This window comes from Panthera leo, chromosome B2 (assembly GCF_018350215.1).
Source record: "Panthera leo isolate Ple1 chromosome B2, P.leo_Ple1_pat1.1, whole genome shotgun sequence".
Classification (NCBI taxonomy): Eukaryota; Metazoa; Chordata; class Mammalia; order Carnivora; family Felidae; genus Panthera; species Panthera leo.
In genome coordinates, this window is record NC_056683.1 from 70,453,011 (window position 1) to 70,471,158 (window position 18,148).

General features: G+C 37.2%; 1 protein-coding gene across 1 annotated transcript; it reads left to right on the plus strand.

The window, feature by feature from the left end:
• Positions 1–2,336: 2,336 nt before the first annotated feature.
• IRAK1BP1 (interleukin 1 receptor associated kinase 1 binding protein 1) lies at positions 2,337–17,868 on the plus strand. Its single transcript, XM_042939211.1, has 4 exons — positions 2,337–2,680; positions 9,240–9,305; positions 17,327–17,457; positions 17,561–17,868. The coding sequence occupies exons 1-4, from the start codon at positions 2,366–2,368 to the stop codon at positions 17,829–17,831; spliced, it is 783 nt and encodes a 260-aa protein (XP_042795145.1). The 5' UTR covers positions 2,337–2,365; the 3' UTR covers positions 17,832–17,868.
• The last annotated feature ends 280 nt before the right edge of the window (positions 17,869–18,148 follow it).

The following is an 18,148-nucleotide window of genomic DNA, read 5'->3' on the forward strand; positions in this document are numbered from 1 at the left end:
CAATTTCATTCTTCTCTCAAAATTACTCTTTTTTCTATTCTACCTTCATTTCCACTGCTTTATTATTTGCCAAAATGATAGATCCAAAAAAAAAGTTCACTATAGTTAAATTTGCATTTCTTTAACTACTGGTGGAAATAAATATTTTTCATTTTTCCTTCATGTTATAGACTATTAGTATTTCTGTTTCATTGGTTTGTGTTATATGAATTATGTGTCTCCCTCTTCTCATTCATATTTTGAAGTACTGCTCCACCCCCCCCCCACGTGACTGTACTTAGAGATAGGGCCTTTACAGAAGAAATTAAGGTTAATTTGGGTTACAAGTATGGAGCTCTAATCAATAGGTGCTCTTATAAGAGGAAGAAATGCCAGGGAAGCTTGCCTACATAAGAAAGGCCATGGAAACACACAGTGAGAAGGTTTTCTGCAAATCAGGGAGAAGCCTCAGGAGACACTAAAACTGTCAACGTCTTATTCTTGGACTTCTAGTCTCCAGAATTGTGAGAAAATAAATTTCTGCTAAGCCACCTAGTCTGTGATATGTTGTTACAGCAGGCCTAGCTGACTAGCACAGTTTCCCTGTGTTCATATTCCATTTTTCTTTTCTTTTCTTCTGGTGAGAGCTCTCTTAATATTAAGGCTATTAGCCTTTCATACAAAATAAATGTTACAAATATTTCTCCCAGTTTATTTTGTACCCCCTCACCTTTCTCTTTTGTTTTGTTTTATATACTGAAGTATTTTTTAGTGTAGTAAAAGTTTTCAAGCCTTTCATTATGGTTGCTACATTTGAAATTGTGCTTAGAAAGTTCTTCCATTGTTACAGCATACTTATAGTCACCTATATTTTCTTCCAATTCTTTTTTTGTCTCATCTGAATTTTACTTTCAACGTATGATATAAGATACAGATCAATTCTTTTTTCATACAGCTAACCAATTATCCCTGTACCACTTACTCATTTTCCCATTTATTTTAAATATATTATCATATCCTAAACACTTATATGCACTTAAAATTTCTGTTGCTTTTTATTTATGATATTCATTTATTCAATAACTCATTTTGGAAATTATATTGTTCCACATTTATCATTAAGGAAAAAGAATTTTCCACCAAATTCAAGAAGCACTATTTTGGGTGTCTCAAATGATAAAAATTACAAAAATATTAAGGAGAAAAGTTTTTAAATTAAAATACTATCACATACTTGTTTTTAGTTATAAATAAACATCAAAATAGATACAAAATTGCTTTAACCCAAATGAAAGAGGGAAGGGGGTACCATCTGATTTACTTGCATTTTTTGATCTAACTAAATGATAAGAAAAGAAAAACATAGAGGGGAAGCTTCATGAGGATTGTCAGTTGGCCTTTTCAGGTTCTTTCAAGAGAACAGTTGTCTTTTTAATTAGTTATCTTTAAAAGGTTTTCTTTTTTTTTTTTTTTCCTCATGGGACAGGAGAGGTAATATCTATGTAAAATATCTTTTACATACTTAGTGGTAAGAATAAAACCTACCTAATGGGGATCAGTGGTTTGAAATTGGTGTTGTTCTCTCAAGAAAGGGGTACAGATAAGATCTAAGTTGCACAGACCCAACAATGTTCATGTTGAATGTGCTCTGACACCAGTCGAGTCTCTCCTGTCAATATTCAAAGCCAGAATCATTCCAGGGATTTTAAAGAAAATTCAAAAGATGAAAATCATGTCAAATCTATTACTATTCACTATTTTCTCTTTGCTTTCCACATGGCAAGCACTTAAAACCACACTGCAAACGTGAAAAGTATTGCCAACATAACTTTAGAAACAATGACACTGAAACTCGAGGAATCATTAACTCCCCAAGATTAAACTAGCAGAAAGCAGTTCATTGCAACAGAACTCTTTCCCGTACCGTGGCGCTGTGCAGCCTCAAAGAGAGGTCTGTGCCCAAGACGAACCGGTAAAGTCAAAGTAGACAGGGCTGGGGACAATCGCAGACCGGCGTCAGAGAAATGTAAAAGCACTCTCACTCTGCCTAGCCTGGCCTCTCCGGAGCTTCTTTGGAGGTAAGCTAGATAGGGGGACAGTCACGGACGGTGGGCATGGAAAGGCGGCGCTAAGAGAGAGGGCGCAGAGAAAACTCACTAAGATTTTTGGAAGCCGTAACGTAAACACGTTAAAAACTATTGATAACGTGCCCAGCCAACATCTGGTAAAGGAGACACTGCAAAATCCTCGCAGCTCGCATCCATAACTGTGGGCCCTCCAAGCCCATCCCAGCATCCTTTGCACCACGCACAAAAAGCCTGGCGCGGTTTGGCTCCTTCGGCCGCCGTAGTCTCTAAGTTGCTATGGAAACCCAGCTACCCTCGCTATGTCTTTGCAGCAGGCCCCTCAGTCGCGGGTGTTCGTGGAACTGGTTCCCTGGGCTGACCGGGGCCGGGAGAACAATGTGGTCTCGGGGGGTGAGTTGCTGCCAGGACCCCGACGCCACGTCCCTTCAGCACAGGCCCAAACTGCGACCCGCGAGGTGCACGTTAGCGGCACCGCTGAGGTGTCTGCGAGCCCCGACCGGGCGCAGGTGGCGGTGCTAGTGAGCAGCACGAAGGAGGCGGCGGCCGAGGCCAAGAAGAGCGTTTGCCGCCGCCTGGACTACATCACACAAAGCCTCCAGCAGCAAGGTGTGCAGGTGAGAGCTTCGTTGGGGAGGGGCCTCGGGCGGGACCGCAAAAAGCGGAGGCAGAGTTCCAGGCTCCGACGGGTGTCAGTTGGAGGTGGCGAGGGTCTTGACCTTATCTCATCGGTATTACAGAGCGACAGGACCTGGCGGAGTAGAACTTTCGGCCCATTTTTCTTCTAGATGAAAGCAGTTATTGGTCCCAGTGGCTTATGAAATAAAAGAATGTAAATGGAGTAGGTTTTTATTTGGCGACATTTGCCGCAGTAATTTTGTATTTTACCTTGATATGGTTAACTGTTAGACCTGACACATTAGATGAAAGTGCTTGCCTAAGTATACTAGACACTAATATATTTTTTTTGTTTTTATTCCGCACCAGGCAATTAGCAAGTGAAAGCATGCTTCCTCCCAACTATGTAAAGATTTGCATGGAGTGGTTCCTCAGTATTTTTCGCAAACAGTAACGTGAGGAGGAAAATTGCATCCATTATCGTTTAACGAGCACTCAAAACATTTCGGCAAATTTTTTAGTTTTAACTTTAAAAACCAGCCAGTATATTGTAGATGCCACATAAATGAAATACCTTTACTTACCAGAGATGTCCATAAAACAAATCCCTAAGTAAATCTACCTAAACTCTGCTTGTAAGAAAAGGAGAAAAAAATGAACCAGCTTTTTATTTCATCTGAACAACAGTTCTGTTAGACAGGTTTTAATATCCCCATTTAGATTCAAAGAGGTTACATAATGCTCTAAGCTTTAGTCAGGGCGGTGTTTGAACTCTTATCTTCCTGAGACTAAACTCTACATTGCTTCCAACCATAGTTGGCCCCAGATAATTAGAAACAGGAAATGAAGAAGCCACAGAATGAGTCGACTATCTCATTTCCTTCATTTTACATAGTATGACTCAAAAGGCCAGAGTTGCGATTATCCAAAGTAACACTGAGTTCATAAAAGCGCTTCTAGTCTATTGTTAGAAATGGCACACCCCCAAAAAGCAATTTTATTGCTTTAAGGAAAAAAATACATTTGTACTGCATTTACAGACATAGAATTATTTTAAAAGTCATTTGGAACAGATGTCTCCATGATTTTAGAGTTTAGAAGAATTCAAAGGCTAATTATAGACAATGTGATTTAAGTGGTTTACTATGTGGAAAATATTTCCTCGTAAAAACTATTGCCAGTGCTACAGTCCTGTTTGAACAATATAACTAATTCTTAAGTATACCAAGCTCACATGGCTATAACTTCTAACATGGAAAGCAATAAATTACTGCATCTAACTTAATTACATCAAGGTTCAGTGTTCAAGACAGAAAACGTCAGTAATCTCCCAGTTATCTCTCTAATGGAAGAAAGCAGTCATGTAGACAATTTATTCAGTAGATGATGCAAAAAACAATTTATATTACTTTTCAGGATGAATTATAATGGGTTTTCACAAAGGTATTCATTTTAGACTTTGGAATTGGGGGTTTAAAAACATCACTCCCCTACTTTAGGGTCTCCTCATATTCCAGGTTCCTTTGCTTAATAGATGGAACCTAACTCTGTTTCCTCTCTTGTCTCTCCCCTCCTTGACTAGCTGACTCCCAGTTTTTCCTTTAAGAACTAGCCCAAGGGGCGCCTGCCTGGCTCAGCCAGCGGAGCATGCAACTCTTGATCTCAGGGTTCGTGAGTTCGAGCTCCATGTTGGGTGTGATTGCTTAAAAATAAAATCTTAAAAAAAGGAAAAAAGAATCAGCCCAAGCTTACTTTCTTGGCATTCCTTTTCTAACATAACTCTAGTCTCTGCCATACCACACTCTATTCCCTACTTATAATAAAACGTATCCCTCTGTATTTTAAATTGTTGCTTTACTGGTATCTCCTTCATATTCTGAACCTCTCGAGCACAGACCATTTTCTATCTCTTGCTCTGCATTCAAGGGTTACGCTTCACACACATCACATAGTATATACTCAAAACATGGTTTTTGAGGGGTGCCTGGGTGGCTCAGTTAGTTAAGCATCCCATTTCGGCTCAGGTCATGATCTTGCAGTTTGTGAGTTCAAGCCCGGTGTCAGGCTCTGTGCTGACAGCTCGGAGCCTGGAGCCTGCTTTGGATTCTGTGTCTCCCTCTCTCTTTCTTCCCTCACTCACACTCTGTCTCTCTCTCTGTCTCTCTCTTTCAAAAATAAATAAACTTTAAAAAATGGCTTTGAATGACTAAAAAAAAAATGAATGAAGCACTAAAACTATTCAACTATATTATAGATCAACTACATTATAGATTATTTTATGATCATATATAGTTTCACATATGAAGGCATACCCTCATTTTCAGTGTTGTAGTTTTTTAATGTTTATTCATTTTTGAAAGAGAGAGAGAGGGAGGGAGAGAGAGTGGCGGGGGGGGGGGGGCAGAGAGAGAGAGGGAGACACAGAATCTGAAGCAGTCTCCAGGCTCTGAGCTGTCAAGAGTCAGACGCGGGGCTCGAACCCATGAACCCTGAGATCATAACCTGAGCCAAAGTCAGAGGCTCAACTGACTAAGCCACCCAGGCGCCCCTTCATGGAGAAATGTTTTAAAGATACTAAGCAGTATTTATTCAACCATCAAACATTTTTTAAGCATTTCCTGTCACTGTTTAATTTTAAATAGCACTTACGTGATAGTAATTATTTTGTTTTCCAATGTGTATGTTCCTTTCGTAGGTACAAAGTCCAATATTTGCCTACTCACAATTGTGGGGTTTTTTGATAAATGTGTAATAGATGCATGTTGCTGGGCACCAGAAATGGAAGTGACTCTGTCAGATCTTGAATAGTGACCAAAATGAAAGCATTCCAATTCCGCACTAGAATGCAGCAAGTATGTGTTCAGAGCACTGTATACAGTTCATTATGGCTAGGACACAGGAGTACTTGGGAAAAATGGACAAGAACTGAGATAAGACTGAAGAAGAAGGCTGTAGGCAGAACATGGAAGAAGGCCTTGTTTGCTGCATTGAGGAGTTTTGAATGTTATTGGTGATAAAAAACCGCTTATTACTGCTAGATCTTTTACAAATGTTATCTCATTTGATACTCATTCCCATCATATGAGACTGGCATTTCAATTGCTATTTATAGATGAGAACTCTTGGGATCAAAGTGATTATTGGCAGGTCGCTTGCCCAAGGTCACACAGCTAGGAAGTGACAGAGTTTCAACTCCAGTCAAGAATTTCGACCTCAGAGCTCTTGCTCTTAACCACTATAGTATGTCTCTGCTTTATTGTCTTGGCAGTGGGTGATTGAGTTTTAAGTAGGGGATGTAGCAGATGCTATTGATACCCCACACTTGTATCCCTTGGCACTTCACATTTGTGTGCATACAGGCCCAACTTCCATCTGCCAACATGGAGCGTCCTTTGCCAGTTTTTCCTGGCTGCAGCTTTTCCTGGCTCCACCCACAAATGGGCCAGCCAGTAGTGCCAGAGGATTAACAGCCCCTCCCCAAGCTCTAACAGCCTTCAGCTAGGAAGTGAGGGAAGTGAATGGAAGGAGACCTTACCTCTAGGGCAGGATAGCTCTGAGGCATATGTTCTGCCCTGGCTCCCAGAATTTCTCTGCAGGAATAAGTTCCAGTTGCCCACAGTGGTGACTGCTTGACAACGCACACTTCAATGGCTTGCTTTCCTTTTGTTTCACTTCCCATTCCCCTATGGTGCTTCCAAGGATTATCTTTTTTTTTTTTTACCCCCGCCCGCACCCCCCCCCCCCCCAGAGGGCAAAGAGACCGGGAGGCAGAGGATATGAAGCAGGCTCCATGCTGACAGCAGAGAGCCCAGTGGGACCTGGAACTCACAAAACCATGAGATCATGATCTGAAATGAAGTCGGCTGAGCCACCCAGGCGCCCCTCTTGGGATTGCCTTAAAAATTAACTGCTTGTACTCACATCCATGTTTCAGAGTCTATTTCTAGTTGCATTCAAATTATGATAGGGAGTAGTAGGAATAGATTGAGCATATCATAGTTTTTCATTATTAAAAATGGTGACAAAATGAATAACCTTGTTGCTAGGTATTTATACATGTTTTTAATTATGTTTTTGGACATTAATTCCTGGCTTATGCATATTTTTAAGGCTTATGAAAAATTACAGTGTAGGACAATAAGTTTACAACTTCACTACAAATATATCTTTGGCATAGTGGGCATTATTTTCTTTTTTAACTTTGCCAAGTCAGTAGCCCAAAAAAATGTTACTGTCATTTCCTATGTTTCTTTTTTTTTTTTTTTTTACATTTGAGGTTAAACTTTTTTCATGTAAGTTGCCAGTTCATAAAACTTTGTCTGCTTTTTCTACTTTTATTAATTTATGGGAACTTTTTAAAAATTAGTTTCAGCTGTACAGTATAATGATTCAACAATTCTGTACATTTCTCAATGCTCATCAGTGTAATACTCTTAGCTTCCTTTATCAATATCCCACCGCCCACTTCTCCTCTGGAAACCACCAGTTTCTTCTCTGTAGTTAAGAGTCTTTTTTGGTCTCTTTTTTTCTTATTTGTTCATTTGCTTTGTTTCTTAAATTCCACAAATGAGTTATATTATATGGTGCTTGTCTTTTTCTGGCTGAGTTATTCTACTTACCATTAAATCCTCTAGATCCATTCATATTGTTGCAAATGGCAAGATTTCATTCTTTTTTATAGGTAATAGTTCAGTGTGTGTGTGTGTGTGTACATATAAGTGTCTCACATCTTTATCTATGGATGAACACTTAGGTTGCTTCCATATCTTGACTACTGTAAATAATGCTGCAGTAAACATAGGGGTGCAGATATCTTTTTCAGTTAGTGTTTTCATTTTCTTTGGGTAAATATCCAGTAGTGGAATTACTGGATCATATGGTAATTGTTTTTAACTTTTGAGGTCCCTCCATACTGTTTTCCACAATAGTACACCAATTTACATTCTCACCAACAGTGTACAAGGGTTCCTTTTTCTCCCTATCCTCGCCAAAATTTGTTACTTCTTGCATTTTTTATTTTAGCCATTCTGACAGATATAAGGTGTTAACGCACTGTGGTTTTAGTTTACATTTCCCTGATGATGAGTAATGTTGAGCATCTTTTCATGTGTTTATTGGCCATCCGTATGTCTTCTTTGGAAAAATGTATGTTCAGTTCCTCTGCCCATTTTTTTTTTTTTTATTTTTTTTTCAACGTTTTTTATTTATTTTTGGGACAGAGAGAGACAGAGCATGAACGGGGGAGGGGCAGAGAGAGAGGGAGACACAGAATCAGAAACAGGCTCCAGGCTCCAAGCCATCAGCCCAGAGCCTGATGCGGGGCTCGAACTCACGGACCGCGAGATCGTGACCTGGCTGAAGTCGGACGCTTAACCGACTGCGCCACCCAGGCGCCCCTGCCCATTTTTTAATTGGATTATTTGTTTTTATGGTGTGAAGTTGTATAAGTTCTTTATCTATTTTGGATATTAACCCTTTATCAGATATATCATTTGCAAATTATCTTCTCCCATTCAGTAGATTGCCTTTTTGTTTGGTTGATGGTTTCCTTCACTGTGCAAAAGCTTTTTACTTTGGTATAGTCCCAATAGTTTAATTTTGCTTCTGTTTCCCTTGCCAAATGAGACATATATAGAAAAATGTTTCTATGACTAATATCAAAGAAATCATTGCCTGTGTTTTCTTATAGGAAATTTATGGCTTCAGATCTCACATTTACGTCTTTAATCCATTTTGAGTTTATTTTTGTGTATGGTCTAATGAAAGTGGTCTGGTTTCATTCTTTTGCATGTAGCTATCCAGTTTTCCCAATACCATTTGTTAAAGAGACTGCCTTGTTCCCATTGTATATTCATGCCCCCTTTGTTGTAGATTAATTAATTAATTAACTGTCATAGGCCCTATAAGTGGGGTTTATTTCTAGGTTCTCTATTCTGTTCCATTGATCTGTGTGTCTGTTTTTGTGCCAACATCTACTGTTTTGATTACTGCAGCTTTGTAGTATATCCTGAAATCGGGGATTGTGATACCTCTAGCTTTGTTTTTCTTTTTCAAGATTATTTTAAGGGAACCTTAAGATTATCAATAACTCTCTCATTGTTGCAAATATTTTCCCAATTTCATATTTGCCATATTTGTTTACAGTATTGAACATTCAAAATTTTTAAATTTTATTTAGCTAAAATCACTAATCTTGTCAGTATGTTTCTTGCCTTTGGTATAACACTTATTGGGTCCTTCCCAAGCCTAAGGTTATATAGCTGTTAACTAATATTTCCTGGAACTTTTAGGGACCCTTTATACTACATTAAATATTTGCTGTGTTGGAATTTATTTTGGTGTAAGGAAAAGGGCTTTGTTTTCTCTTAAATGGGTAAGTGGCTCTACACTTATTTTATGTAACTTTTAGGGAAGGTTTAAAACATCAGGCAAACCAGTTCTTTCTGCATCCTCTGTTATTCTGAGTTTAATAAGTTCAGGTTTCTACTTTATGTTTTAGAGTAATTGCATTTGGTAGTCAAACATTGAGTAATCATACTCTTGTACTTTCTGCTTCAGGCAGAAAATGTAACTGTGACAAAGGATTTTAGAAGAATGGAAAATGCTTATCACATGGAAGCAGAGGTATGTACTTATCATGAAAAATAATTGGAAACAGCATGACTTTGTGGATACAATTTACATTTATTTTTATTCTTGAACTGAAATGTATAGGAGGACTGCTTCTCATGATATTGATAAAAGATTATTTTTCTCAGGGTGCCTGGGTGGCTCAGTCGGTTAAGCGTCTGACTTGAGCTCAGGTCATGATCTCAGTTCGTGGTTTTGAGCCCCACATCGGGCTGTGTGCTGACAGTTCAGAGCCTGGAGCCTGCTTCGGATTCTGTGTCTCCCTCTCTCTCTGCTCCTCCCCCACTCATGTTCTGTTTCTTAAAAATAACAATCGAAAGAAAAGAATTTTTTTTAATTATTTTTTATTTTTATTATATATATATGTGTATATATGTGTATACATATTATATATATGTGTGTATATGTGTATATACACATATTTTTTTTAATTTTTTTTTAAAGTAATCTCTATACCCAACATGGGGCTTGAACTCACAATCTGGAGATAAGAGTCGTGTGCTCTTCCGACTGAGCCAGCCAGGCGCCCCTGTATGAGCTTTTAAAATAAATTGTAATGAGATATATTTAAGAGAAATTGTTTTGAAATGGAATAAAAATAGCAAGAAGGAAGAGCAGTTAATTGCCCCCTGAATGAAATTTTAGTAAAGTTATCACCTAGTGAGCAGGAAAACACTATAGGAAATTTCTTCTCAGATAAAAAGAAAATTAATAATGTCCTAACATAAGGATTGAAACACTTTTCAACCTTCTTTTCTTTCATAATGCAATTTTACTCTATTGTGCTAAGTTATCAGGGTTTTGTGGGTGTTTTTTTTGGTTTTTTTTTTTTTTTTTACAAAAAGCACTTGGGACACCTGGCTGGCTCACTCAGTAGAACGTGTGACTCATGATCTCAGGGTTGTAAGTTTGATCCCCACATTGGGTGCAAGGTTACTTAAAAATAAAATCTTTAAGGGGTGCCTCAGTTGGTTAGGCATCTGACTTTTGATCTCAGGGATATGAGTTCAAGCCCCATGTTGGCCTCTGCACTGGGCATGATGCCCACTTAAAAAAAGAAAAATTCTTATAATTAACTAAAAAAAATAAAGACCACTCAATTAAATTAAAAAGAACAAAATATTTTTTGTACACTCAATGATAACATTTAATTTCTACAACTGCCTATACTTTTTACTTATTTTTAAAGATTTTATGATCAGGATTTTATGAAATCAGGTATGTTATAGTTGTGGTTAGGTTATAGGACTACGGGTTGTTTCAACATCCAAACATCTTGGGATTTGTGTGTTAGTTCCATGCTGCCTCCTCACAGGAAGCAAACAAGAATGGAGTTAGAGATAAACTCTTATTTATCTAGTCAGATAATCTTTTTTTTTTAATGTTTATTTTTGAGAGAGAGAGAGAGAGAGAGAATGAGTACGAGTGGGGGAAGGAGCAGAGAGAGAGGGAGACACAGAATCCAAAGCAGGCTCCAGGCTCTGAGCTGTCAGCACAGAGCCCATTGCAGGCCAAACCCACGAACCATGAGATCATGACCTGAGCCAGCCGAAGTCAGCACTTAACCCACTGAGCCACGCAGGAGCCCTTCTAGTCAGATAATCTTTATGTTTAGAGGTGGGAAATATCTCAAAAAATCATCTAGTCCTACCAGATAATCTATTATTTTTATAATTTTAAGGGCGTGACTTCAAGTTCAGATAACTTGGGGTCTCAGACTTCCCAGTCATATTAAAAGAAAGAACGGAAATTAGAATCCTGCCTAGCTTCTTACCTCCTTGAAACAGTAATTTCTACAATACACTGTTGCTCCAGTACTTAAATAGTTTTATTTTTCCACTTAAAATTTAACTATCTCAAGGAATTTTAAAATTACTCATGATAATTTTAGAGATCCACATGGCAAAACTTATTTTATGGTAGTCGGGATTGAAAAATATCTTTCATAACAGGATGAAGAGGGGCATTAGGGGATGGACAAAATGTGTGAAGGGCAGTGGGAGATGCAGGCTTCCAGTTATAGAATGAATAAGTCACAGATATAAAAGGCACAGCAAAGGGGATATAGTCAATATTATTTTAATAGTATACGGTGACAGATGGTAGCCACACTTCTGGTGAGCACAGCATAAACTATACACTTGGGAGGGCACCCAGCTGGCTCAGTAGGAAGAGTATGTGACTCTTGATCTCGGGGTTGTAAATTCAAGCCCCTTGTTGGATATAAAGATTACTTAAAATAAAATCTGGGGGGAGGGGCACCTGGGTGGCTCAGTCGGTTAAGTGGCCGACTTCAGCTCAGGTCATGATCTCGCAGTCCGTGAGTTCGAGCCCCATATCAAGCTCTGTGCTGACAGCTCAGAGCCTGGAGCCTGTTTCAGATTCTGTGTCTCCCTCTCTCTGACCCTCCCCCGTTCATACTCTGTCTCTGTCTCAAAAATAAACAAACGTTAAAAAAAAAAAAAAATTAAGAAAAAAATCTGGGGGGAAAAACAAGGTGTATATAGACTTGTTGAATCACTATGTTGTATACCTGAAACTAATGTAACATTGTGTGTCAAACTGTACTTCAATTAAAAAAAAAATAAGGGGAGTTATGAAACTTCTCAGATGTGAAAAGTTTTAATATAACTTTTAATGATTTTTATGATATCACACTATGGTATCACTGTTTCATATCAATTGTTTTCTTAAAATAAGTTTTTCAATTTGGGGCTCTTTGGGTGATATTACAATACTGGATGTCTTGAAAAAAAGGAAAAACAGGATGAAGAACAGAGGGGTAAGAGTCTGTATTGCAGAGAACAAAGCTGGAAGTTATTCTAGCACTCCTCCAGCAGTGATTACCTGTCAGGACTTCAGGCTGTAATGAACATACATTGGCTCAGGTTATCTCAAGTGAATGGGGTTTAGTGCGAGGGTACCCCAAGAAGTAAGGAGAAAAAGGAATGGTTCCAGCAAATACACAGAAAAGCTTCATGGAAAACTGGCATCATTTTCAGACTTAAGTTGTTTTAGGGACCAACTGTGCAGTTACAGAAAATGCATTAGAGCTGCTTGTTTTGTTAGAAGAACATGATTAAATTAGGACTTGGCTAAACTCTGCTTTTTTCCCCTTCTGTTATACTTTTTAATGTCCCATACTCAACTTCTTTAGAGAATCTGATCATATTTTGTATAGGGCTCCCTGATAGCCAGAATTCTTATATCATGCAATCTGATAATATTACCCTTAGGTCAGCATCAGCAGTCAGCAGAGACCAGGGTGATGGGGTCACAAAGTACAAAATAATGTCTAACATATACCAGTACCCTCGTGGACAGTTAAATATATAAAGTTAGGTTAGGAGGTAGAACATTACTTTACAAAATAACTAAGATTTTTATCCTGAATGGCACTTTAGAGATTCTTTATCTAAACTCCCACCTACCCCCTGCTGTTTCTCTTTATTTTAAAGGTTAGAATATTGAAACTTAGAAATGATGTAAGTACATGAATATAAAAAGCTTATTCCATTTTCAGATGTCTAATCAATACAAATTTTTCTAACATTAAGCCAGAATGGACTTAGTAGTACTCATCCATTATTAATGATGTACCTCTCCAAGAACAAAAGGCAAATACTACTTCCTTGAAGTATATACTTGAAGTTCAGTATCATGTTGATGCTAGTTTTTTCTTCTCCAGGGGTAAGAATCCCCAGTTTCTTTAGTCATTTCTTATAATAAGACAAACTACTGAGTTAACCAATTTCCATCCAAAGCACCTACAACACAACTACAGTGTCCTAATTGTGATTTAACCAGTCCACATTAGTGAAAGATGATTATCTCCTTTATTCTGGAATGTTTAAGACTGAACTTGGTACTTGTATCACATTGTTCCCTTATGTTGAGCTCACAGTTATAATCAGTAATTAAAATTATCAAAGTATCTTTCTCACATGCTGCTTTTACATATTTCTATTTTATACTTGTTATTGCTATTTCAAAATAAAGTATGAGAGTTTAAATTTATCTCTGTAAAATTTTATCCACTGGATTTGACCATGTTTCCAGCCTGTTAGGATCTTTTTGGATCTTGATTTTTATCAATCAGTGTTTATATTCTGCCTGGCCAGCTTTCTGTCACCTGCTGATTTTATCATCCGTGTACCCATCTGTGTAATTAATAAAAATACTAAGTAACATCAATCAACTATGACCTTGACAATGTTGCCATGAAGACTGTATGTCAGTATATCCTAAGTAAAAAATAAATTCTTTATTGCTACAGTATTTCTCTGGTAACTTGCCAGTTAGGAAGTCAAGTTTAATACATCGTGATTTGTTCTTAGTAATCTCAAATATACATGCTCAATAGATTGGCCTTTGGATAGAAATAATTTGGCAGTGGTTGAGAATGGTAGAGATCAGAAGAAAAGCATAGAGTTGGTGAACTTCACTCTCAGGAAAAAAACAAAGTGAAAAGTCAGATGAGTTCTTACCTAACATCTCATCAAGAAACTCAGTACTTAAGAGAACTTATAAGATTTTACTCTTAAATTCCTGTGTCCTTATTTTGTTCTTCCCTGAATGCCTTCTTGTAGGACCATTAAAATGAGAAAACCCTGTATTCTTTTCTTCAGTGACAGAACTAAAAACAAAAACTGGGGGATATTTAAAAAGGGAAGAAAATAATAGATTGTGGCAATACCAAAAAGAAAAGAAAATATACAAAGTACTTGGAGGCCTGTGGCAAGGTAACAAAATGAATGACAAGGTCCTATCTTCTTTGTTTCTCATAGAAACCTTTTCTTTCCTAATTCCTTACAAACTAATTTTTTTAAGTATTTATTTATTTAGAGAATGGGAGAGAGAGGGAGCACGTGGGGGGTAGGGGGGGTGAGCAGCAGAGAGAGAGAGAGAGAGAGAGAGAGAGAGAGAGGGAGAGAGAGAATCCCAAGCAGGCTCCACACTATAAGCACAGAGCCCGACAAGGGACTGGAACTCAGGAACTGTGAGATCATGACCTGAGCCGAAAGCAAGAGTCAGACACTAAACCAACTGAGCTACCCAGGTGCCCCACAAACTAATTTTTAAAATAATCTTTTAGAATCTTGCCCAGAATTGAAAGGCGTCTAGCCTACTACATGTAGTTTGTTCAGTTTTATACACTTGCCTTTTTTGGAAATTAGAACTGCAAGTATTTTTAAAGAGGCTTTTGGCCTGTTTCTCTATGGTAATTGAGATTAGCAATAATTCAGAAGTCCCATTTGCAGAAAATTTTAATAAACTGAGATTTGATTTCTCCAGGAGACAAATTCATTAAAAGCACTTAAGAGCTCACCTTTTGGGGTACTTGGCTCACTCAGTCAGTACAGCATGAGACTCTTGATCTTGGGGACATGATTGAATTCCACATTGGGGGTAGAGTTTACTTAAAACTCACCTATTCTGGAATTCAGTTTCTTTTTTAGTACTGAAATTTCTAAACTAATGAGGATTCTTCTTGACCAAAGAGATGGGAAGCTTTTATCTATCAATCTGTTCAGTAATTTAATATAGCTATTACAAGATAGTGTGTAAATGTGCATACATTTGTAATCACATTATTTTACCATGATGAAACATATAATGAGGATTCTGAATATACAGATTTATCTTTATCTTCAATGTATTAGGTACTTAAAATATTTTTATCCTAAATACCTCTTTAAAAATTGTGATGCAACATCTCTATTCAGCAAAGTGACTCAACTTCATTAACTTGGATTTCTGTCTAGCTACATTTTGATTATATACCACATTGCTGAATTTAAAAGCAGAAGTTCAGACCACTGGAAGACTTAAAACAGTTCTTGAACTGTTAGAAAAAGCAGAAAACAGTTTTTTTTCCTACCAAATTTACTTGTTAATCATTCAACACACTTACTCCTAAACTATACTTTGTTCATGCTCTGTTTATCAATGTAGATGTACTTCTAAAAGCTACATCTGCTAACTTTTTAACTCATGGTAATGGTAAGAGGGAAGAAAGGCAGAGAAAATCTTGTTTGAGCAGCCATGGAGCTGATCTTAACAGACAGGTTTTCCTGTTATTTATAGAAATAGAGCAAGTAAGTACCACATGTTAAACCTGATTCTGTAGGAGTAAATTTGCCTCAGATGATTAGGGGTAGAGGGGAACTGAAGAAGGAAAAATTAGTATCTTTTTTGCAACCTGCTTAGGAATTTTTACTGTCCTTCCAGATAACTTATTTTTAGCAAAGAAGAATACCAAGGATGCAAAGGATTCAGCATATTTCATAGGAAAGCGGGTATATTTATAAAAATTATTTTTGTTTTAAGTTATCAGAGTAGAAATTGGAATAAATTTTAAAAATAAAATGCATTTCAAGGGCACTTGTATAGCAAAGAATTGCTTTTGTTGACACCTGGAACCTGTTATACTCAATCACTTTAATCTCCATGCAGAGAAACCCTTTGAACTCTCATATTTGGCTACCTTCCAACTTCCACAGAGTCACCGTACATCTTTTTATGTTTCATTACATGTAATGAAATGTATGTACAGGGCCGCTGTGGCACTTTTATAGATTAAATACAGCCACAAAAGACAGGATTTGTTTCCATATTTAAACTATGCAAATGCAGAAAAGTATTTATTGTCTGTACTTCTTATTAAAGGCAGCCTATGGGCATTTTGGAGCTTTGATTTTCAACCAGGAAGGAAATATAAATTTGGAAACTTACCCAGAGATTAAAAACTAGCATCTTGGGTATGGCTGAGGAAATTGATTTTGACTAACAGAAAAGTTTATTAGCCCATATAGTGTTTAAAAAAACAAAACACACAAAAAAAGACCTCTTCAAAAGACAGACAAGACTCCTGCTTCTAAGGTAGAATAACATGCACCAGATTTACCTTCCCACCTGAAACAGCCAAAAAATTGACAAAGTATATGAAACAATGGTTTTCAAAAGAGTGGACATAAAGCAATGAAACACTGTGATCCCTGAGAAAAAGGAAACAAACAAAAGTCCTACAGTTGTCCTAACTCAGTGTCTCAAGGTGTCCAGGCAGCTTCACAGGGAAGGGAACCCAGACAGAGCCTAGCAAACTCCTTGTATTGAAGAAATGGAATTGAGAGCCCAAACAAGACAGCTAGAGTTTGTAGGAGTAGAGGGCTGCAGAGAGAGAGGTCTTCGGAGAACCACAGAGGGGATACCACCAACCCCTGCCAAGTACTCAGCAGAATACTGATCAGCACACCTATGTGTGAAAATGACCTGAGGCTAGAAAAAGAATCACCCCAAAATTTAGAGGGAACAGTGTCTGGGGTTCATACAGGGCTGTATAGCACCAGATTAGAAAATTTTACAATTCACAGGGCATGAGGTGGAGTATACAGAAGTATCTTGCCTCAAACATTACTCCAGTCCCACATAACAGATCTTAAAAGCAAACCGAAAGAGATCAGTTTCCAAGTAAGTTGATGGAATTCTAGAACAAATAATTATTTATAGTGGTATATACAAGAATATCCAACACCTCTCATAAAGTTAATTCACAAGGATTACCTGATCTACAAAACAGCATGGAAATAAAACTCACAATAAGGAGGAAAGTCAAACCAACCAAGAACCAATACAGATATTAAAATTAACAGACATAATCATTAGTTATTATAACTATTTCTTATGTTCAAAAGTAGAGATACTACTTAAAAATAATTTAATAAAATTTAATAATTTAGTTGTTGAGTATCAAGTAGGCTTATCTGTTACATATTATAAAATGACCTTGTTATCTGGCTTTAATTTTTTTCCTCATATTTAAAGAAAACTTTATTTTTTATTTTTATTTTTTAAAAGTTTTAAGTAATCTCTACACCCAGCATGGGGCCTGAACCCATGACCCCAAGACCAAGAGTCACATGTTTCTCCAACTGAGCCAGCCAGGCGCTCCTAGAGAAAACTTTAAAAGAAGCCATCAGGCATGAAAATAATTTCAAGTGTCATTTCATTTACAGGTCTGCATTACATTTACTGAATTTGGAAAAATGCAAAATATCTGTAACTTTCTTGTTGAAAAGCTAGATAGCTCTGTCGTCATCAGCCAGCCCCAGTTCTATCATACTCCAGGTTCTGTTGAGAATCTTCGGTAAGTTAAGCACATCTTTAACTAAGTTATCAATTAAACAAAACTATTCAGTGCTAAAGTTCATTGAATGTCATATTAATAATCTCTGCATTTAATTCCTAAGACGGCAAGCCTGTCTTGTTGCTGTTGAGAACGCATGGCGCAAAGCTCAAGAAGTCTGTAACCTTGTCGGCCAAACTCTAGGAAAACCTTTATTAATCAAAGAAGAAGAAACAAAAGAATGGGAAGGCCAAATAGATGATCTCCAGTCATCCAGACTCTCAAGTTCATTAACTGTACAACAAAAAATCAAAAGTGCGACAATACATGTTGCTTCAAAAGTATTTATAACTTTTGAAGTAAAGGGGAAAGAGAAGAAAAGAAAAAATCTCTGAAATTCCAACTAAAATATATTGTATCTTTTTATTTTTATACTTTTTATGTTTGCTTTTTTTCATGAATATATATATTGTATAATATAAACTATTTCTCCCCCAAATCTGTCAGTCCTTGAATCCAGTCCCACAGTATCTAAGCTTATTTTCTATTTTTAAAAATTTAACTATGAGAAATACTCTGAAAACAATGTGTTATATGTGCATACTTTTATACTGACAAGAAATGTTTATATTTCTACTACAGGAATAAATATTGGCAGTTATTAGCATGATTCTTAACATTAACAGAATGATGAGGAATACATTAACTCTTG